The sequence below is a fragment of the Pipra filicauda genome, unplaced genomic scaffold (assembly GCF_003945595.2).
Source record: "Pipra filicauda isolate LSUMZ 115617 unplaced genomic scaffold, ASM394559v2 scaffold110_size2237424_pilon, whole genome shotgun sequence".
In the NCBI taxonomy this organism is placed as follows: domain Eukaryota; kingdom Metazoa; phylum Chordata; class Aves; order Passeriformes; family Pipridae; genus Pipra; species Pipra filicauda.
The window spans coordinates 157,909-181,048 of NW_024103552.1; the positions used below are offsets into that span (position 1 = coordinate 157,909).

Consider the following 23,140-nt stretch of genomic DNA (forward strand, 5'->3'; position numbering starts at 1 on the left):
ATTGTTTCCATCCAGAAACTTGAAGACCATAGTCTTTATAGGATGTGAGTCATCAAAACTGCCCCAGCATCTTTTGCATTAGAGAACTGAAATGCACAATTAAAAATCCATTTAAAGACTACCAAACATCAGTCACTGTAAAATCCTTTCTTTGTGTTTGCATTCAGACTTACATTGAGAAAACGTGGTATTTTCAAGAAGTAAATTAAAGCAATTATCATGAAGTAGAAAACAGAAAGCAAGCAATGGATAAACTCAGTACTGAGGAAAGAATCAAACAGCCACAGGTTGAGCCCCAGGCACGGCTTCCTTCCAGAGAGCCAAGATTCTCTGAGAGAGAGAATTAATTAACCTGTACTTGCCTATATCACCTATAATTGTATAATTGTCATCTAATCCAAGATACAATTTTGTGCTTAAAAAGTATAACATAAGTCCAAGATTCTGAAGAACCAATAAAATTTCTTTTACACTGCAAACACTCTCCTCTGACAGTGTTAGCGTACATCTGTGGCTAACAGAAAGGGAGTAACTGATAAGGTACACTAGACCCATCCACTCCCTAAGCTTTCCACCAGCAGAGAACAAAATTCAAACTAAATTTGGGTGGTATTTGTTACTTCAGTTTTACTTGCACCAACATGTTTCATTGCCCTTTTGGATATGGTGCTGGACATACTGATTGTAGTCCTGGTTCCATGTTCTCACCTGCCTGGAGAGAGGCCTAATTCTGCATCAAGGCTGTGCAAGCTCCCATTCTGTACAGTCATATTGTCCCTGATGTGGTGAGTGATCCACTTTGCACATGTATGAGAAGAAGAGCTTCACCCTACTTGTCTTATATCTCACACAAGCATCACCACTACCGAACTACAAAACAAATCTTTTCCACTCTGAGCTCCATGTAGCCTATGCAAAAGGCTCTGTGTAGCCTGTGGAAAAGCTATGTAACCACATTACTCTTTCTTATGCTCCAGCTTTGCTTACCATGAATGGAATTATTTTGTTGTACCCTTAAATTTAAGCTTTCATGTAAAGCAATAATAAAAATGGCTCAATTTTATTAGATTGTTGAAAAAATCCTCTGTAACAGGCATCAGAGAAAACCTGCCACCTGAAACTGCAGAAAACGTCACAACTGTGTGAACATGAGGAAACAATTTATCTTCCTTTCTGGATTGTTAACTCTGAAATCTAGTGATATTGTAAAGATCAGTACTTGAAGACACTTTTCACTGACTCCATGCAAATAAACAAGCAGGGCAAAACATTCCTGTGCCAAGGAGGTTTAATAGCAGCTAATATACAGCATTCTGCACATTCCAGCATAAATCTTCCCTAGGATATTTGGGATATCTAACACTCATGCATTCCAAATGTTGCTCAAAGCAGTTTGGGACTCTGGGACATCACTTCCTACATGAACTATGAGAGGCTGGGCTGAGAAAGCCTTGCCTGTCACACTGCCTATGACAGGTGTAGGATTTATATAACATGCAGGGATTAGTGAGCTTTGCGAAAGACTTCCAGCTGACTGAATAAGCACATTTCTCAGGAACCCCTAAGGATTTGACCAATTATACCAAACAGCAAACTGTGGAAGCAAGGCTCAAAGTGGGGGTATGGGAGAGCCTCCTCCTCACAGATTCAGAAAACAAGACTCCAGCACAAATGTGCTAAATCCTGCTGCAGAATTCGAGAAAGCAGAGCCAGCATCTGCTAGGGTTTCTCACTTAACACCCTCTTCTCAGCGTGTTTGTTGCCAATGAAGGAGAACACCACTACTGCCAACTTCCATACAAAACAGGATTTCTCACCTGACCCCAAGCAGGACACATTAAATTTTAATGACATCTTTATTTGGACAAATATTTTTCCTTATTGTGTCCATTTCCCATTTGCCAATCTTCTGAGCAGAGAATTCTTTCTTTCCCTTGGGATGCTCAAAGCAGTGTGACAGCCTTCGGACTGGAACTGAAATAGCTGTTTGGGTGCCCCTTCAGGCTGAGGTCCCTTGGCATGGCAAGTTTGCACAGTTTGATTGCACAATCCAGCAGAAATGCTCCCTGCTGGAGTCAGGAAGACAGAAAGGGCAACTCCTGGGCTGGTCGAGGCATGTCGGAAAACATGTTTGCCAACTTATTTCTATGAAAATAGAAATTTGAATGGAATATTGAAAATAGAAAATAGAATTGGTCTGGTCTGTTGCCCTTCATTGGTTGGAATATCACATATACAGATATGTACCTCACAAACTTCTGTCTAAGCTACGTTTACTGAACTCATCTGTTAGTTTTTAATTATAGAAAAACTTTGGGACATTCTTGAATTTCCCAAATTTGTCTACCTTCTGCAATTTGAATAAATATGTGATTCTGCGCAATGTAAGACTAGGGTACCTACTGAGACACCCAGAGTTATCCTGACTTTGGATCAGGCTGAAAGAAGGATTTAGAGTTGGTCAGTCACCACACACGTGATATTTTGCGATGGAAAATTGTTTCGCTATTTTCTGTTGATCAAGACTGACTAGTGAAAACCAAACATTTGCACCACTTCCTGAGAGGTACTGTATTTCTGAAACCTGAGACCTCCAGATATTTGCCAAAAGAAAGAAATCTGAGAAGGAATCTAAGTGTTCATTTGGAATGGGGGTATATGTGAGAATAAAATAAACACAGGATCTGAGAAAACAATATCATTAATAACAGAAAATTAGGAGAAAGTCACAGACCAGGAATAGTGACTAATGAAAAGAAAAAAAACATAAAATCCATAAACAGAGAAGGAGGGTATGATTCAGGATCACTGGAGCTCTCTTTCAGATCTGGAGCTCTGTAATGTCCAGAGGCTCAGTTTTTAAGTTCTTAGTACTAAGTTTAGAATTGAGCATTTAGGATGTGCACAATTACAAAATGACATGATTTGCTGAAATTACTGTAGAGACAGTATCTAAGAATATGCAGATTGACAGCTTTCTGGCAATGGTTTATCCACAATATCCTACCAAAGAGAATTAAAATTTTCTGAATGTGTTCCTTCCAGTGAACTGAGACACTTTACAACAGATTAGATTTCTCTGGTGCCAAAACATGCCAATGAGTCAGCAGCTGTGCTGACTGAAGTATGCAGAAACCTTTCCTGCTTCTGCACCAGCTTTATTTTTGTTACATGGTGGCTGGAGAACAGGCATGAAGAAGCACAGACTACTGGAGATAAAATATTCATGCAAGCTTGAAAGGTTGTAGAAGGATTATAACATACTTTTAACTTCCATACAAAGACAAGATGAAATCCTGTTACAGCTTACCATGAATCAGACTGCAGCCTCTTCAAGCAAAGCCTGGTTTTTGTTACACATGCGCTCTGCCTAACAACTGAGCTAACAAACAGTACTTGCAAAAGCACAGTTAGGACATCCTTAGCATGCTGCTGACATTCCTCAGAGATACCCTGATCTGAAAAGGTGCTTTAAACAACTTCACTAACCCACAAATCTTTTTCTGCCTTCTGCTACTGGCCAAATATTGACCAAATTACTCAATCTTTACTGCATTAGAAGTGTTTGGTACATGCAACAAGACACTGTGACAGTTTTAAGAGAATATGAATATACACACTTCTAGCACTTGGTTGAGCTCTCTAGGGACACTTTCATCCATTCCCGTCTTCTCTCCTACACGTAACCAAGGCTGGAAATTAACTCAGCATCCCACATGTCAGTCTCAAATTAGTCTCCCCACTGAAGCAGTGAGACATATGGTTACTTAACTCTTCTCTCACCAAATTTCACATATCTACTAGCCATCAGCTCATATAAAAAGGATTAAATAGGGAAATAGCAACTCTAATGATGACAGCTTATGGGTTACAAGCAAATACTCAAGTTAAAGAAGCAGCAAAGAGGCAGGTGGTAGGTAGGTCACTCCATCAGTGAGAGCTAAAGAAGGAATTTGAGACAAGGTATGAATGACAAGTCTGCATTGGCTCAGCACCTGCCTCTTGCATGCTGGAAGAGCAACTGCACAAAAGCCATGTGAAATTCACACAGAAAAGGTTCATCTTTGGATCTCTTCTTGAAAAGATGGCTGTGAACATACTGATGGGCAGTATGGGAAAAGATTCAACAGGTTCTGAGCCATCAATTAAGAAAGAAGTATTTCAGAAAATGAAGCCTGCACCTCACTGCTTCCCTGATACTGGTTAATTACTGCCATTCCTCAAGGCTCATGTCTCCAATAACCAGCTCTGTGACACTTTAATCCCAGCAACCTGATGACAACACTGAATTCAGAATATGCCAGCATTTAGAGGTGTGCTCCAGAAAGGCTTTGTGAAATGCTTTAAATGTACCTAAGAACATCTTTATGTTATGATCAATATCAATACTACATGGAAAGCCTGAAGATTTTCTTGCCAAGAAAGACAAACAATGTGAGGACATTGGATACTTACAGCTTCCATTAGCCCCTTTACTGTGGGTGATTTCAGCATCAAAGCATCAAACACCTCATCTGTCTCCTTCCTCACATACAAAAGCACTGAAATAAAAAAAAAGTCAAACTTGGAACAGGTTCAGTCAATTGCACAGATGAAACACCACATGCTAAGCAGAAAAACAAATATTAATCCATGACAGATAGAATGAAGCACCGAAGACGGTTTGCACTTAAAAAAAGGTACTTTCAATATCATCAGTGATCTAAACATGAACAACACATCATAGTTGCTTTGAGAACACAGTAACGAAAATTCGGCTATTTTAATATAATGTGAGGAATCTGTATCTTCCAGAATCTAAATCTCTATTTACAGCAAAAGGCTAAAAAGCACTTGGGTCCTGTCTCTCAGTCACAGGACAAAACACACAAGTTAGGTCTTCCTAAAAGCTGTGTCTTGGCTTGTACCTCTCCAGGTTTCATCTAAAAGGCTGGGAAAGGACATTAAAAAAAAAGCAAGTCTGGTTTGTCTTAAGCTATGCCTTTGAAAACAAAATCAATGAAAAAGGAAAGAAATAGCTCTGTCTGACATGACCATGCAGATGACTACAAACAGCCTGACCAGTCTGAAAATAAACACTGGGAAAATGAGTTCAAAGTCATTTGAGACTTTACAGAAGAGACATTCAAGAGCATAGCTGGCAGGCAGGCATTTTCAGGTACCCAAATGCCATTTCTGTTCCTGTTCCTCCCTCAGATGTCCTGCCGGGTCTTAGTCATTCACAGGTGCCCTGCCCTCTCTAGCTCTTGTTTTTTCCTGACTAGTACAGGTAAAAGGAGGAAACTTGCTGCTACATGGCAAAAGCAAAGCAGACAGCTACAAAGCAAATAAGCATAAACACTAGAAAAGTGTTCTAGGCATAATCTCACAAGACCAATAAGTAGAAGCTTAAATATGATGTGTTGCAATTTATTTGGTTCCTAAATAAACTGCCTTTTCAAATAGCAGTGCTGTACATGAGGTACAAACACACGTGCACTGTCAGGTATTTTATGTCACAAATTGCACTGGTAATTTTTTTTTTTTTGGTAGACATCTTTTGAAATTGCAAATTCTTGCAGTCCAAAAGATATCTTCACCAGGTAACTGAATAGATGACATGCATATGAACCAACAGAGATTTTTCATACAGAAGCAAGTGTTTTGAAGCTAATTCTCAGGTCAAGTCTAGCAGGGTGGACTCAGGCCCATATGCAGAGAATTGTAGCTTCTTTGCCCAGGTTTTGAAATGATTGAAGAAAGACCTAAAATGTGGGCAGATCAGTGCCCTGTCTCGGTCTACAAACCAGAAATACAGGACAACAATGACTTTTTTGCATCTCCGATTCAGAAATACAAGCCATAAAACTGCTACCTGCATTCAAAGCCACATCCTTTTCACTTACATTTTAGCAACTCTTTGGGACCTGCCTGAGAACATCCTTTAAAAGGACTTAGTAGCTGAGATAACTTTGAGTCACAATCTAAATAACTGTCAGAATGTAAAAGAACAAAAAAAATCCACACGAGGAGCAAAATTTTACGGGGTCTGATATGTTTATTTGCATGAGCAAGCACTCACTCAAAGTGCTAATTTTACCAGTACTAACACTTATATTTATTTAGTAATTGTTTCCTTGTGACTAGAAGACTGTCCTGTAATTCCTGGCTTTACAAACATCTGGACCTCTGTCAGCCTTAACAATTACAAACATATCTGAAAGGAGCAAAAAAAATCACTTGGTCCAAGGTTCCAGTTGGGGACATTACACAATCCCAGTGCTGAGCTTTAAATCTCTCTGTTGTGCTTGGTGTGCCAGGCAACATTATGCTGAATGAAGGATCCATTACAAAGATAACAGGAACTTGAATCACTATTATACACACAGAGAGCCAGGATTAGTAAATGTATGGAGGCTTGTTGTTTTTTTCTTTTCCCTGACAGGTGTGAAAATCCTGGCTTTGATTCACTAGAGCACTTTTTCCTAAATGACTTCTGGTGGCAGTGATGCCTTAGGAAGCCCCTGTCTCATCCCCACCCTTTCGGTCTGTTACTCTGGCCCATCTCAATGAATTTTCCTGGATGAGGAACTCTTTCAAAAAGCAGATATGGGTGAAAAAACAACCCTTTTTTTGAGCTGTTCTTCAAACAGATCAGATCCCTGCTTCAGTGTACAACGCAGCCCCACCAGCCTCCCTGCTGGCAGAGCTGTGGAGAGGTGGCCAGGTGGCCTGGAGCAGGAGGTACAGCCAAAGCAGAGAGAGAGGGGCTGCAAAGACTCCAGTGGACTCAGTAGCAGCACTGCCACTGAATTCCTGTGACTATGTAACACAAGTCATACTTATGCCCTCTGATCCTTCTGTCCCCAAGTTCATGGCATCTAGATGGGTTCACTTTAATAGTACAGATTACAATATTTGGAAGGGGGGCAGACATCTTGTACCAGGTAATGAGCTATTTTTGACTGAGAGTTAAAAGATAAATTAAAATTTGTCTGACCTGTACACTACGTGGCCTTATTCTTACCATTCTTACTAACACTGAAATCCACTGTAGTCCCTAATATTCTTTAGATGTTTAAAAGAATTGCAGAAGATGGTGAGTAATAAATTTATCTCTAGTTACTTAAGAAATAGCCCCAATACACCAAATTGAAGAGTGGCAAACAGCCTTTGCTGAAGGCAAGCAATGTTGTTGCACCTGGGAGATTTTTGGAAGCCAGGCCACCAAGCAGAGGATTTATGTGTGAATGCAGAAGAACATGTTAGATACCTCTTTTAAGAGCGTTAACAACAACAGACATGTGGCAAAAATGAAACTAAGGACACAATGGGACAGTAAGACTTGGGACATTAGGAAGGTCTGAGCCCAGGCACTACCAATGCTGTGACTAACACCCTATGAACAATGACTAATGACTACGGTCTGTGTAAAGCGGTCTCTGGATGAAGATGTGGTACATCTTAGTCAAGGATAGTAGGGCTGGTAGCTCTGACCAGGCTTTCCTTTCTCACATTTGGAGTTTTTGCTATTGCCCAGGCACAAATTCCCTTGGTGACAGTGTGCATGCTGTCCTTCACAGGGATGGTTCACAAAACTCCAATTGTTATGAATCCAAAATGTTTCAGTGTAGTTTAACATGACTTTCCTGAGAGACAAAGGCTAAACAAAAATACAATTTTCTTTAAGCTGAGAACTACAGGACTGAAAATCAACCTGACTTCAACTTAGCTGCTGGATTTATAATTAACAGGAAACTCCCTATGAAATCTGAAAGGGAAAGTGATTAGAGGACTCAAAACAGGGAAAGACCACGAGTCCAGCCAAGTAACTAGCTACCTTGCACATTTGGTACAGATTAACATACTTCACATTTCTGTGTTGGTCACTTTTACCTCTCTTAGAGGTCAAGGAGAGGAAAGAACAATCCACAAAGATCCAGCAACCTGAGTGAGAATATGAACCTTGTTTTCATGTAGTTTGCAAACCCCTTTTAACCTGTTCTCTTGACTGCCCCTTAATACCTTTGCTTCTGCCAGACAGTGTTACAATTAGGTCCATCAGGCAGAGGTGAGGCTACACACTGTCACTTCAGTTCTTCAGCTGGGCTTGGACCCCTCACTAGCTGCTACTTGCACTGCTCTGCTAATGAGCCACCTTGGGATTACGTTGCTTTTAATGCATATTTTCACGTATCAGATCTGCTCTCTCTCAGATGTTACATCAGTGCCCCATCTATACTGGCTCTCTAGGACTTGTTGATTCTGCTGTACCAAACAAATCTGGGAGAAAAGAAGCTTCTGATATGGCTAAGCTGGGGGTAAAAATCCCTAAACATTTTAATACTCAGTGACTCCTGTGGCAAAGACAGCATTATCAAATGGGTAGATTCAGTTAAACTCCATCAACACAATCTCAGATGCAGGGTTTCGGATGGCAGGAAGTTCACCAGAGCAAAGGCCACACTGGAAAAGGCTTGGCCTCCAGCCAGCATAGTCCAAGTTGCAAGAAACACTGAACAGGAAGGGGATGTGAAGAGAGCATCCTCCAGCTCCTCTAGTTCCGTGCTTCTCCTGGATTTAATTAGTTGACATAGTTTTGCCACCAGTTAAATTTTTTTTTCTTTCTAATCTTACCCTTGAAATGCTTGCAAGTCCTGGATAATATTAAAACAACTAACCACAGCAAAGGACAGGAATAATCAAAGCAAACCAATACCTCCTTGCAGGCAACTTCCCAGACTTCCAGCTGGGAAACCCAGGTGAAATTTTAGGAAATGACAGTTCTTTACATAGCCCTCATAACTGTCCTCTTTTGCTTGACAGAGCCCTGATAATGTGAATTTGGCCAAGGTTTGAGTCAACCAGATGCAAGTCTGTGGTCAGTGCTGACCTCAGAGGTCAGTATAATTAATTTAAGATTTAATTAAAATAAGAGTATGTTCACATTTATTCCAAGAAGACATCAGTCTCCATCCTATAATCTTCCTCTGGTTCAAGTACACCACCCTAACCAACCCAGAAACTTGGCAAATGCAGGCTCGTGGGAAGTTATTTCTATAAAGCTCAAAGGAGTCTTACAAATGGTCAAACTAAGAATCACTTCTGTGCCTTGTTGATTTGTTGTCTCACAAACTGATGGGTGAACTTCAAAATAGGTGAAAGTTTGAGTCATGTAGGTTGGTCAAACCCCTGGAGTCTCCAATAAACTTATATAACAAACTCGTGAGACTGAAGGAATGGCAGATATTGTCCACGGTGTTTAACTGTGACAGTGTAGGAAGTTATCACCGATAGCACTGCACTGGAAGAGACTGTACACAAAACTGATTTTGTGAACAAACCCACCTTCAGTGCAGAGTTTAACAGCTCTACCAAAACCATTGCTTCAATGTTATTCAACTTAAGCTTAACTTGTAGCAGACTGGCAAAACAGCAGTTGGTAAAGCATATGAAATGTAATTGTAATAATATTCACTCAGACAGTAAAAAAAGTTAAGGGAAACAAATTCTTTAAAATTCTGTTAGGTCTACTGGAAGATGTCTCTCCGTGTCTTATATTTTTAATTGGGTAGGAAATTTCTAAGACTCTATTCCAGCTAATCTAAGTCTGCAGTCAGTAGGAGCTTGCCTGTTAAGGTCTCTGTATTTGACCTAGTCCATCTTGCATATTTGCTTGTGATCCCAGTCAGAACAGAAAAGATGAGTAAAAGCTAAAAATAGACAATCACAGATCTGCTACTGGAACATTTACGAACTATGTAGCTTGGCCAAGGATCAAGAAACTTTCCAGCTTTTTTATATTTTATATACACTTGTGTCCTGATCCCTTCTTGAGAGAGCTCAGTCTTTTTTTTTTTAATTATTATTTTTTCTGCTTTTAAGTCATTTCTAGCATGCAAAGATCTCTTCTCCCATCTACCTACATTTGCACTAGCATTCAACAATTGACTCTGTCCGAGCCACACCTGCCCTTCCAAGCTTGAGGGCTTCCAAGCTTGAGTTCCACAGAATTATTTTTAACTGCTAATTGACTGTTACCTCTTTTCAGGCCTTCTTCTTTCACTTGTTTCAATGGGGATGGACCAAATTCCTCCTCCACAGGCCGGAACATCCTTTTGACCAGGACACTGCTACTAGAATACACAAAACAGGAACCATGTCACAGTAAAACTATGCTCGCAGAAGAAGAGGAGACAACAGCAGCAGTCATGACTCACTTCGTACTCTGGCAAAAACACCCACTAGCTGCTCAAGTGGCACCAGAACAGAAACTGCAAGGATTTAGCTTCTGATGCTTATCTGAACTATCCAGGCCTCTTAATTACCCAGACTGACTGGCTGGGACAGGTGACAGGAAAATATGTTCCAATGTTACTCACTAATTTGAAAATCCCAAAAGCCCTTAACTGTTAAATACTGAGGGAAGGGGGGTGGGGAGGAAGAAACAGCTAAGTAAGGAACCAAATCCACATTTGCACATTGATTCACCTCCTCTTTGGGGTAAAGGACACAGCCTCAGGAAACACGAGCAATATCTCCAAAATCCAAGACCATACTAGCCAGCAAATTCAAAAGGAATAACATGCTGGGCCAGATCCAACCCAAAGCTGCAATATGCTCCATCAGGGGAGCTGAGGGCTGAAGGAACAACGGCTGCCCCCTCTGCTTGTCATAGCTCTGGCAGGACCTGGAGTCCTGGAGAAGAGAACTGGCGCAATAAACCCCTTTGTTTCTCAAATTACACTGTGAGCCTTGTGAAAAATATTAGTTTCATAAAACAAATAAAAAGGGCCTCACATTTTCAAGTCCATGTCGGCGGCAGTGCTTGGTCACTCCCTACCACAGATCACTTTTTGCAGGTTTACGGGACTGCAGTTGTCTTACTCCAAACTCTCAGATTTAAGGGTGCTCACTTGGGATTTAAGCAACTTACAAAAGTACAGGGCTTGCGCACACTGTGGGCTGAACTTCAACCACCCATACTAAAGCCCTTATTTCATGGCATCTCTTAACTATTAGAGGGACTTTCATCAATTCTTCCAGTCCCTCCGAAGTCAGATAGGGGGTGCTCCCATTTCCAACCCTCCCCCTTTCCAGGATCTCCCGCTCTCTTTTTGCTGTTCTCTTCTGGCACTTGGTCATTCTCTCTGCAGTTCCTGTATTTGTCACTTGTGTGCTGCTAAACAGCTTTCAGGAATGCAGTGAAGCTTGGTGTTTCATTAAAAGATTCCTGGTTTTTAAAGTATTTGAGAACCCTTGTGCATATATAAAAGGCATTTCATTATCAAATATATTGTCCTATCCCTGTATTGAACCTTATGGCCCTTTAAGCTGTTTTACTTGGAAATGTATTAAAAAACAGATATAAAAAACAGCCAGTTCACATGAAGGAAAGAAAGCTACACAAAACAAACCTCCCCCTACCAGTTCTACATATTATTCACCCTCCATAAGCATTGGGAGAACACGAGGGAAGGGGGAGAAAGGGCATCAGTTTTATCTTATTTTGTGTTTTGTGTCTTCTTTCTATGAGTTTGAACTGCTAACTGCAAAGCTTGTGAAACAATGAATGTCTTACCCTTCTCTCTCATCATCTGTATTATAGTAAACCTAGAAGGACAGAAATAAAACCCAACAGTTATTCCCAAAACTCAGATATTTCCTTAACAGAATAACTTCAAAAGGCAGAAAAGACAAGTGGTTTGCAGTTTTTTTATATATTAAAAATCCTTTTCCTTCTATAAAACAAAAACATCTCAAATTCTAATTGTGATATGGAAAAAGGGTGGCTTAGAGAAACTGCTGTTGAATATCTAGTGGAAACATATCAAAGTATTTTTGAAAGGCATTGTCCCCTCCCCTGGTTCATATGATTTTCCCAATTATTTTACAGTCCTCTAAATCAGATCACTACTTACCTAAATTAACCCTAATACAGTTTCAGCCACAACACTTTCAAACTTTTCTATGTCTTTAATACTATCAGAAAATCTAATAAAACTGTAGAGAGCTACATTAAACTACAGGCCTAATGGATATACAATTACTAATGGTACAGTTGAACATTTTTTGCGCAGGCTGTGAGCGGAAGCTCAAATCCAGACCACTGTTTTGTGTAAATCCAAACAGCTCACAGTCACTGGGACCAAATTTACAACAGCAGCAAATGCTGCTAACAATAGCAGGGGAGGTATAAAATCACAGTCTGCTGTCAGAGGCTTTACACAACAGTCAGCCAAATTCCTTGCACTGTGCCAGCACTGCAGGACTGCACCAACAAGTGTACCAGCCCTCCCGCTGCTGAGCTACTGAAGGCAGGGCACCAGAGCTCTGTGTTCTGCTGCGGCAGAGCAAGGCATCTCGGACAGGTTTCTAGCACTTGTGCTGGCAAGACTCAGAGCACACTTGGCTCTCACTGAGAGCCTTTGGTTCTGAACCTGCATAATGAAAATAGCTCAGAGGTGTGTGTGTGTGCAAAGCCAAGGTCTGTAACTCATTCTATGAGTTACAGCAATAAAAGACATGGCTGAACATTGCCTAAGAGCTAGGAAACTGGGGTATCTTCCAGTTAGTTTAGAAAATTATTTACAGGATTACATTTACTAAGGAATGCTTCCACCTTCTCCTGTCTTAAGACAAATCCACATTCTGGTTTGAAAACCATGAGGACAGAAGGTACCCAGCACTGATATGTGAGTGGGCGTCTTTCCGATTTTGGAGAGTAAGTCAGTGACAGCTGTGATTGCAATGTCTGCACTCTTTGTGCTTTGCTCTACCACAGTTCTCACTGCTTTAAAATAACTGACAATTCCAACAGTGTCATTGAATCTTCATCATCTTAATATTTAAACACATGCATAAAAGTCTCATTCTACTCCCTGAGATGTTAATAAATAACAGGTTCATAGTAAAAAAATTGTCAGAGCTGACCCTCCAATTCAGGTTTGCAATTTCCCAGCAAGCGATAAAGTAGAAAAAAGTCAAGGCAACAAAGACTTCCTAATGTTTACTGGTTATGATAATTGGCAATACTGAATATTAACATTAGCATGACAGAGTTTTACTTGGTAGAGCGAAAATATTTTTTCCAAGGAAAAAATTTCCAGTTCTCTAGATAATGCCAACAGAAAATGGAAAGTGGTGTTCAGTGACCCTGCTCTCGACCTCCCTATACATGTAAGAGTTTGGTCTTTGTCTTCAGTTGTGACAGGGAGGGGGATCTCTGCTACCACAAGGTGGCACTTCATTTCATCTAGCCAAAGAGCACACTCAAAACCAGACTTTGTTTCAGTCACAGATCAACCTATTTCAAAATTCTTGACTATTTGTTCCATTCTTTCTTCCCAGCAAAAGAATAACAAAACCATAACAAACACAAACTAGTCAGTTGTCAATGAAGTATAAACTCCTCCTTCACACCCAGAACTCGGAAAGGTACTTATCCCTTTTAAACTCTTGTATATGTGACTCACCAAAAGTTGTGTTTATAAAAATGAGAGCTGAAACAAGCACCCCCAGAACAGCGATTTTATTTTCCTAAAACCTGCCCTAGAGCAGGGGCAGACAGATGGCAAGTGGGCACCAGCTCATCTCATTATGATTTCCTACCTGTCCAGTTCTTTGCAGGTTTCCAAAGTGAACATCTGGTATGAAGAGAACTGGCTGGGAATCCAGGTCAGCCATTGTTTTGAAGAAGGTGATATCACTCTTTTTCTGCAGAGGGAGTGCACTCAACTTCCCTTCAGCTGCAGATCACAAAGCAACATGGTTGTGAGAGGAGGCATGTTAAGCGTGACTTAGCCCCAGACCAGAAAGGCCCATCTTACTCACCATTATTACACGAGGCTTGGGATGCCTGGCCTTTGCCCTTCTTCCTGTTCTGCTTCCTCTCTTCATCTCGGATTTTCCTTTCTGCTCCCTGTGCATAAAAGACAACGCACAGATATTATTACCCAAAGAGGAACCACTGGGAGCATCGTAGTTAGCAATGCCTGGAACTACAGCGGCTGACATATCAGAAATGCTGAAACGGAAACTGGTTGTTCCATTGCAGATAAATCTGTCCACACTGTTGGAAAGGTACAAGCTTCGCATCGATCACCTGTGCCTGAAACTCAAGCTGGCAGAACCAGCAGCTCCCAGGGCTGCAGACGGCAAGGGGAACATATCCACACACTGGTTTGGAAAAGCCAGGATGGGCAGTTTATGCAGCATGCAGTCTCTAGCAGGACTGATGCCACCACAACTTTTGCAAAGCCCAGTGTCTCTGCAATGGACAGAATGCTCAGGCCAAATACTTTGTGTATGTGATGGCATAAAACACCTGCGGGATTGTTATCATCCTAGGTCATGTCTGTGATAAGCTCTTCCCTAAACTCTCCTCCACCCGCTTTGTCTAGGGGTGGCATTGCTTCACTGTGGCCAACTGTGCAGAGGCCTTTGAGATTTGACAGTGCAAGAAGGCTATGCTGACAGGTTACCAACAGTGCAAGGGTTCTTACAGAAAAATACAGGCATTTCAAAGAGGGAAAAGCTCTCCAGAAATGGCAAAGCAATGTAGCACTGCCTTACTGCATCAGGAAGTCCTGGGAAGTTGCAGGCTTCTGTTATGTAAATACACTCTCAACAAGTTTAAAAAATAAAATTTGTTATTGACATAAAAAGCAGCAACACCTCCTTTGAAGTTCTCTGGATTTACTTTATAAATAATACCCATCACATTGTGAAGAGTATTAAAGATCCATATGCTCCTAGACAGTCGGCATGCAAGATTACAGATTTTTTTTTCCAAACTAAAATTGGAACTTTCTTGAAAAGAAAGGGGGGGAGGGAGGTAAGGAAGCCAAAAATACCCACTCAAGATGGCAAAATTCACACATGAGCCAATGAACCAAGCTTGAAAAGAATGCAAGGAAAGATATACTCCTGGTTGTGATCTAGCAATAGATTTCCAGAAGCTGAAATAAATGGAGGAAGAAACAGCTCTTTAAAAAACATGAAGATGTCAAACAGAAACCTTGTCTCCAGACCCAGGTCCCAGTCCAGTTGTCACTGACCTCAAATGCAGACGCCAGAGTTATGCCCTTATCAAAACTGGTTTTAGGGGTACATTTGTATCTTTAAAGGCCACCTGTTCTTTGTAAGAAAGGAGCAAAATTATGCATCACAGCCACTGTCCTGTGGCACATCCCTGAGAGCCCTGTGCTGCACAAAGGGCTCTGCCAGGTGGCCACAGCCCTACCTGCCCTCAGTGCTGCCTCTCTGCTGCTCAGGGGGAACAGGAGGAACCATGAAAGTATTTCATACACAGCAGCAAGCACAAGCTTCCTCTCAGGTAAACAGAAACTGAGTAGGACTCAGACTTTATACACAATAAAAAAATATGGTTTACTGATTTTCTGTGATATTCTTTGTAATTATGAACTTGGTAAAGGTTCACAGCTCTCTCATTATTCATTCAAGGTAAGACACCTCGAAGTTCTCTTGCATACAGGCAATCTCTGAGCAGGGCAGCCATTCCCACCTCCCAGTGTTTATTTGTGCCACAGCCACTTTACAAATGAGGCAACTGCAATACCCACAGAACTACCTACCAGCCCTTTAGAGCTAGGAGCAACCCACATGGCACATGGCAGGGGCCAGCCAAGCCTACATGATGTACGCCACTGTCATAGGGGCTGAGACAATGGACCACAAAATGATTTTTGCATACAAGAGCATTTCCACTGCACAGTTTTGACAGCTGAGCCATCTGACACATATCAAGTAAACCACAGTTTGCATGCCTCTTCAGAAGAAATAATCCTCTCATAGGGGACTATAAACTAGGCTCTGACCAGTGAAATAATGAAATGAGTTTTTCAGTTTTTCATTGATATATATTGACTTTGTATAAATGCAATTAGTACTACTAGTTCTTCTGCTACTAACCACTAGTTAAATGCGGCCTATGAATTTCAGCTGATTGAAAATATTTTTTTCTTAAGTCTTCAACTCATTTAAGCTGAAGTCTCGCATTCTAGCTCCAGCCTGGCAAAGCCTTTGCCATGGTAAGGACCACTCCCATCATCCTTATAAAGCTCATGGAAACACCTGCTTGTAGTTCTAGGCCAAAGTATTCCACATCTGGTAGGGCAGGTGCATAGACTTCAGCCTTCTTCTCTCTAAAGCTGAAGATTAATAGGCAATTGGAATTGCTCAATACCCTATGATAATCCATGTTCTCTGTGACAATACATACTGAAGACAAGGAGGCAGGAACTGCATATATTTTAAAGAACATGTGGTTTTTCAGAGTAAAGAAAACTGGATTAATTTATTTTATTTTGGAACAATGTATTTGCCAAGTCAAATCCTTCTGCTTCTTTTTAGCAAAGATAATCACATAAAGAAAATCAAAGTATCTCTGAAGCCCAAGTTCCTTCATACACAGTGGCTAAAGCATCTTGCAATATATAAATATAAATAAACCTGGTAGCAAGTTTCCCTGACAACCTAGTTAAGGAATAAAAGTTATATATTCTTATCATAATGCAGCATCAGTGATCTGCACAGGATAAAAAGAGTACAAGGGCAGAGAGAATTAGCACTGAGAAAATGAGATGTGCACTGTAACAGATGCTTTGAAGACTGCCTATGGAAAACAAACGCAGACAAAAGACTGGAGAATGAATAGAGAGTAAGGACACAATTACAACCTCTGCAGCATTTATCTCCATACATTTATGTCACAAAGCACACATTGGATGTGAGTTGGTGTTACTCTCTAGTTTATCTATGTAAATTAGTATTACAATTAAGCAATTGCCAGAATAAATACTAAAATACATGTAATACATACCACTTGGCTAAATGCAGTTTTATTTCTTCAGGGATAACTCTTTCCACAACAGCTATGCTGTATTTCAGCTACAGGACATTAATTTATTTACTGTGCAGTTCCACTGATCCAGATGACTGTAATAAATCAGGCACTTTTCTCATCAGCTTCTCTTTGAGGTTGTCAGATTGGGGCATAACAGCGCAGTTCACGCTTTTAAAATTATAAAAATTATTATATGTTTGCTGAGTTTTTTTAAACGGTCCTATTAATACGTCTTTAATTGATCATGACAAAGAGGTGGGCAATAACCATCTCAGCTTCATAGCCTTCTCCAAAGAGGCAGAAAGCCCTGTTCATGTCCCTGGAGGGTGAGCTACAGGCTGACAAGAGAAGCTGAACCATTTAGCACCACCTTAACAAGTGCCAAGGTTTTATTTTGACATATTGGAAAGATAAGGATGCCAAGCCCCACCAGCTACCTTCTTCTGAGCACGACAAATTCTCCCAGCACTACTAGCAAATGGAAATTTTCCAACCATTTGTTTGCTTATGAAAGCCCTGTGACAAAGGGATGTTGGTAAAGATCTGGCAGCATAAGTCAAGGGAGAGGCAAGCCTCACTTTCCTTCCAAGTGCCAATTAGCATGAATTGTCCTGTGAACTGACCTCAATAATTTTCATTCACTTAACTTATTTTCACACCTGCATTAAGTTAAAAAGCAGTATGTGTATGTATACATTCATATTAAACAGATATATATCCCATTATTGATACCCTTGAGCCCTTCAGTTCCCACTTCCAATAGTTTTCATGTGTATAATGCTTTTACAACCCTCTGATCTTTTCTTCTACTTTGATACAGTTTTGATTATTAGACTCAACATTAATTTCCTGCTTTCTAGTCTCGATATTTGAAGCATCAATTAAGCCAACAGATGCAACAAGCATGTATTATTCAAAATCTCCACCAGTTGTATCTACAGGTCACCCTTGATGAGTTTGTGCTCCGAATTTCCTTCCTTTTTTTAAATAATTCAATTTTTTTCTAATTGCTCTTCAAAAGCAAGTATATGAAAATGACTTGTCCTCTGATATTTACTGAGCTTTTAACATCCAGCTGTAGCTTCAAATCTCTAAATATTTGACATTCAAAGTTACAATTAAAAGCATAGCATTTTGACTGCAAGACCTCAGTGCATACATTTACATTCATTACTTCCAAAGATTTTGCTCCACCAACATGACTGATTAGCCCTCAAGATCCCGTTGTCAAGACTGCAACAAGGGAATGAATTGAAAAGGGGGAAGGAGCAGCAACACAGAGTCCTGGAACAGTTGAACTCTTACCCTTTCCATTAAAAAGTTAATGTTACATATTGCCTGGAGCATGGCCTTTGTCTTTCTATTCCCACCTGTAAGATGGCAAGACTAATTTGGATAAATTTCCCAGTCACTTACATAGATGCAGACTCTTGAATCCCTGAACCTTGACTAGAATTCAGGCATCAGCTCCCCCATGGAAAATCTTTCTCCGCAGGAATAAAGTCATCAGCTGGCAGATGTTAAACATAACTGAAAAGTGGTCACACTCTCTTCTAAGAATTACCACTGACATAACATTTCTGAGCGACTGTTTCTACGTGGTGATATATACAGCTGACCATGAGATTGTCTAACTCATTAAGGCATGATCCATGTTTGGGTGCTGAAAAATCTTACCAGTTCTCACAAAGGAGCAGTCATTGTACTGTAAAAGAACAAAATTTTGCAACAGAGGGAGTGAGCACACACAAAAAAATAGTTACTGAACTACAAAATGGGAAAGACTAATCTATTTTTGCAGTTTACTTTTAATAAGAAAATCCTAGCAACATAAAGGTCTCATTGAAGCTTCCGAAATCAGGGCTTGTAATTAAGGGAGATGGGAAATCCATCAGCTGCATCACTGGGACTTGGCGTTTTCCACTGCATCAGAAGAAAGCTTAGCAGACCTTTACTGAAAGGTGCATTTCTCTGTCAAGAGCACCTCCACAAAGTTTACATGCTACCTATCCTGGCTGTTAGAGCCAGGAGGGAAAACCTCACCAGACCAGTACTTGCATGAGCCTATCGTCAGCACTGACCTTCCAAGCAGAGATCTTTACATTTGTACTTTTCATTTTTTTGATATTCCAGCATCATGACCTAAAACATGCTGTCCTTAAAAAACCCAACTATTCCTCACCAGCTGAGGAATCAGGGCCAAAAAGGCTGCAAAGCAGTAAAATAATTACATGATAATCTGCTAGATTTGTGATATAACTTGTACAAATGCTACCATGAAACACAATTCTCTAGGGAAAGAAAAAACATTTAATTAGGTCTAAAATATAGCAATAATAAATTGTCTAACAAGGTTCCACCTCCATCCACGATAACTGTGCTTTTCACTCACCTTGTCACAAAAGACCTTGATCTGGCAGTAGGCTCGGTGGATGGGTTTATTGCTGCGGTTGTTGTAGCTGTACGTATCAATCTGAATCATCAAAGGAAGCCCTTTTACTCCTTTTTGTGAGGAGAAGTCTGTGCTCAAGCAATTCACTGTGATGAAAATCTGTGTGCCAGAGAGATTACTTTTAAAATGTGGTACAAACAATGATTAAACTTCCAGAAACACATGAAAACAAATGGGAAAATAAAAGCAGAGACACCACCCTATCCACCCCCCAAAAAACCCAAGTTATTAATTCAGCTATGATGCATTCTCTGGCAATTCACACATTTATTCTCCACTTCTGTCCTAAATCCAACAAAGATGCTTCCATCCTGGTAAGTAGGACAAAATTTTAAGGCATGTATCAGCACTTCAGTTTGGATCAGAAGCTCACATTTGAGTTGAATCATTTGGTTGTCCCAACTTATCATGCTTTGGTTCACACCAGAGAGCTTAGAGTACATGAGTTGGATTCTTTTTGGAAGAGCCAGACCAGAAGTTGTGTTCTGTGAGCATTCCTCAGTTGCTCCAGCTGCTAATGGCTGCTCAGTCCATGGGAACTGACTAAAGACAATCCAAAACCTCCTAAAATGTGCCTCACATGGATGTCAGGTCTTTAGCCCTGACTTGCATCATTCTAGAAATCTGCTCTGTATGTTTGCACTATTTGTTAAAAGCGCAAATAGGATCAGCTGGGTTGGAAAGGACCTTGGTGATCATCAAGTCCAACCTTCATCCACTACCACTGTGGTTACTAGGCCATGGCACTAAGTGCCACATTCAGTCTCACCTTAAAAACCTCCAAGACAGAGTCTTGCTTCATCCTTTCCAGCTGCCTTTGGTCTGGCTTGTTCTTCTGACAGCTCACAATTCAAATTCAGTGGGGCAATGATAAGCCATACCCTTTTTTTTATTTTACAAATTTTCTTCACACTGTCATCAGGGGTACCCCTTCCTCCATCCCATCAAGAGATACCCTTGATCTTTACTTCAAAGGTCCTTCATTGTCTTCTTTCAATTTCAAAAATGCATCTCATCCTGTCTTTCAAACTGGGAAGCTCATTAATAAAACTACTGCCTACCTCTTCTTGAAAGTCCTCTTTGTCATGTAGCAACCACTTAACTTGACATTGCATTCCGTTTCTGGCAAGCCCCCTACTTGTCTGTGCTTCAGAAATCCACCTCTTGCTCTTCTTCTACAACCACTTATGTCAGTTGATAGCCACTAGTCACCTCCTGCTCTCTAACTCCATTGGTACCATGGGACAAGGTGTGTCTCATCTGCCATGTTTGTACAGGACCTGGGAGAAGGATCTCCCACCACCAAAGTCTCACAAGGACTATTCTGATGCAAAGCAAGCATTGTGAAATGAAATACCATTGATAGCTTTCAGTCAGGATAGCGTGAATGATACTGGATTAAAAATCCAGTTTTCTGCCCAGTGAGGAATATGTGCATTACATAGTAATTTGGGGCAATTATGCACTGACCTGATTCTACTTTTAATTTTTCCTCCGTTTTAAAAACAAAAACAAACTGCCAAACAAACAAAATCCCAAAACTGTGAACTAGGGAAAAGGACAAAGAAAACCACCAGTGTCTCCTGAAACAAGAGGATGTGAAACCTGACACTCAGGAAGGAAGAGATCTCAAACAAGTCTCTCAAACAGACCTGATGCACACCTTGCTGGGCAGAGGAGGGAGCAGCAGGCCACTGGTCTGGGAGGATTCAGGAAGGAAGAGCATGAAGGAACCCCTCCCAGTCCACAAACAGGGAAAATAAACCAACCGTGTGGCTGTTCAGAATGCAACATCCCTAAGAAAGGCAGCTGAGAATAAAGAAGGTCTCCCAGGGCTGGTGGGGCATACTTCACCCTCATGGCAGAAGTTACCATTACAGTCATGGTCTTTATGATGGAGTCAGCTTGTTTACCTGACTGATCTAATGGCCCCTCCACTTTCTGCTTCTGATTCTATCACAGAACTGCATTTACAAATGAAATAGTTGAACTTTAACTGCGGGAAGAGGAGGGAGGCGGGGAAGGGCCCTAGGTGAAACTCTGATTTTGAAGCTGATAGTGTTCTTTCTGTTTCAAATTACAAGTTGGTCTCTCCTCCAGCTCCAAAGGTAAGTGTAGATATGGGCGCATACGCCTTTGAAATATAACAGCCTGAATTTCATTTGCCTTCAGACTCCTTTACAGTGTCAGGGCAACAGTTTAAACTGTGTGTGAACATACAGGAGTGGAATGAGGTTTGGCATAAAACAGAAATCTAGTCTCGCTATATTTTAGCTCATACTTCTGCACAAGGATTTTCCAAACTGTAAGTTGAAATGTGAGAGGGAACATGCAGGCTTTGCATCTACTCAGCAGTTTGTACATCTGCAACATTTGCTGCATGCTCAGCTGAGAAGTAAAAAAAGATCTTGTCCCACCTTAATCAACTACATACACTGTGTGTCATCTCTTTCACTGCCACCACAATCACAGAGCAGAGTAGGAGCAGCTGGGGAAGACAGACTTTATTGTTTCAAGAGTCCCTATACAGCAATAACAGATTATTCAGCATGAATAATAGATATGTGCTGTAAGATTCAATATCTTGTCCTGACACAGTAATACATCAGGATCTCTCTGAGAAGCAATGACTGTACATTCACGTACATGAAGTGTACTATACTTTCTGCCATATCATTTGCACCTCATAGATGGACAGATGGATTCAAATTAACATAGATCATTCATTTGGGGGAAATTTTCTGTCTCCATGCAATATTCTATTAGCTTTCCTGTAAAGCACAACACTGACTTTAGATTCAGAAAACATGGGAAGTGTGCAGAGGGGAAGGGGAAGAGGGTGTATTCCTGTTCTTGGAGTTGATTTTAGGGTCTCCTTTTTTCTTTTTTTTTGCACAACTAAAGATTCGCACCAGTTTTAATACAGTGGTGCAGCAGGCTGCTATGGTGAACAGGACCTGGGGAAACACCTGGACAGTCCCCTTCTCTCTCCCCTGCTCTGACCAGAAACCACCTCCACAACGCAGTGATATGCTCTGAGCAGCAATGATTTTAACTGCCTGTCCAAGCACAGCCTGCTTTGCCCTTTACAACCCTCATCTTCCTCTCTTTCTCACCTCCTGTCCATAACGCAGGTACTCCCACTCTCTATGAGACAAGGGGCAAAACAACCCCATCTTCAGACGTAAAAAGAAAAAGCACTGCTCTACTTCTCCTGGCAGATACCCAGGTTTAAGATCCTCCTTCCTGAGGTCTCTTGCACAGTAGAAATAACAGTAGCAGGAGCAGAAATCAGTTTCCCTCCCCAGCTCTGTCTACACTTGTCTTAGAACTCTATGAATAAAAGTGAATATAATTGTCTATCTGAATTAATTTACAAACTTTTTTTTTTCCCCTGTGCAAACTGGATTTTAACAATGTTTTGCTATCAATTGGATTGTCATTATAGTGATGTCTTTTTTTTTTAATGTCAGTATATCTCAGATTAGAGCAATTAATGGCAGAGTTCCACCCATCTAGTCTCCAGCTCAGGCATGCCGTTGGTAATGAAATACTAATTTGGAGAAACATCTGTTGCTGAGAAAGTTTCAAAAGTGGCCTAAGATAACGACAACTCTTCTGTTTGATATACGGCATGTCTAGAAAAAGCACTCTCTCTTTCAGGGAAGGCACTCCTCCATGGTGTAGCTGCTATTATGTGAATTACTGACTGTTTGTTAAATACTGCAGCATAATTAGGGATGTACAAGACACAAACACAGTAAACTGCCTTAAGAGAAAACAAGGCTCAGAAGTGCATTTCCCTTTTTATCATTTAATTCAGCCAACATGACTCCTGCTGT

At 40.8% G+C, this 23,140-nt stretch overlaps 1 protein-coding gene across 5 annotated transcripts in view; it reads right to left on the minus strand.

Annotated features, from left to right (window-relative positions):
• GRHL2 (grainyhead like transcription factor 2) overlaps positions 1 to 23,140 on the minus strand; it is a 65,664-nt gene that overhangs the window by 5,955 nt on the left and 36,569 nt on the right. For 4 of the 5 annotated variants that reach the window (XM_027717490.2, XM_027717487.2, XM_027717486.2 and 1 more), the window contains 6 exons: positions 19,239 to 19,397; positions 13,813 to 13,900; positions 13,591 to 13,727; positions 11,561 to 11,592; positions 10,021 to 10,115; positions 4,456 to 4,541 (listed from right to left, as the gene is read on the minus strand). In XM_027717490.2, coding sequence (XP_027573291.1) covers positions 4,456 to 4,541; positions 10,021 to 10,115; positions 11,561 to 11,592; positions 13,591 to 13,727; positions 13,813 to 13,900; positions 19,239 to 19,397 — 597 coding nt within the window. The remainder of the gene's footprint in view (positions 1 to 4,455; positions 4,542 to 10,020; positions 10,116 to 11,560; positions 11,593 to 13,590; positions 13,728 to 13,812; positions 13,901 to 19,238; positions 19,398 to 23,140) is intronic. The other variant, XM_027717488.2, reaches the window with a different exon arrangement.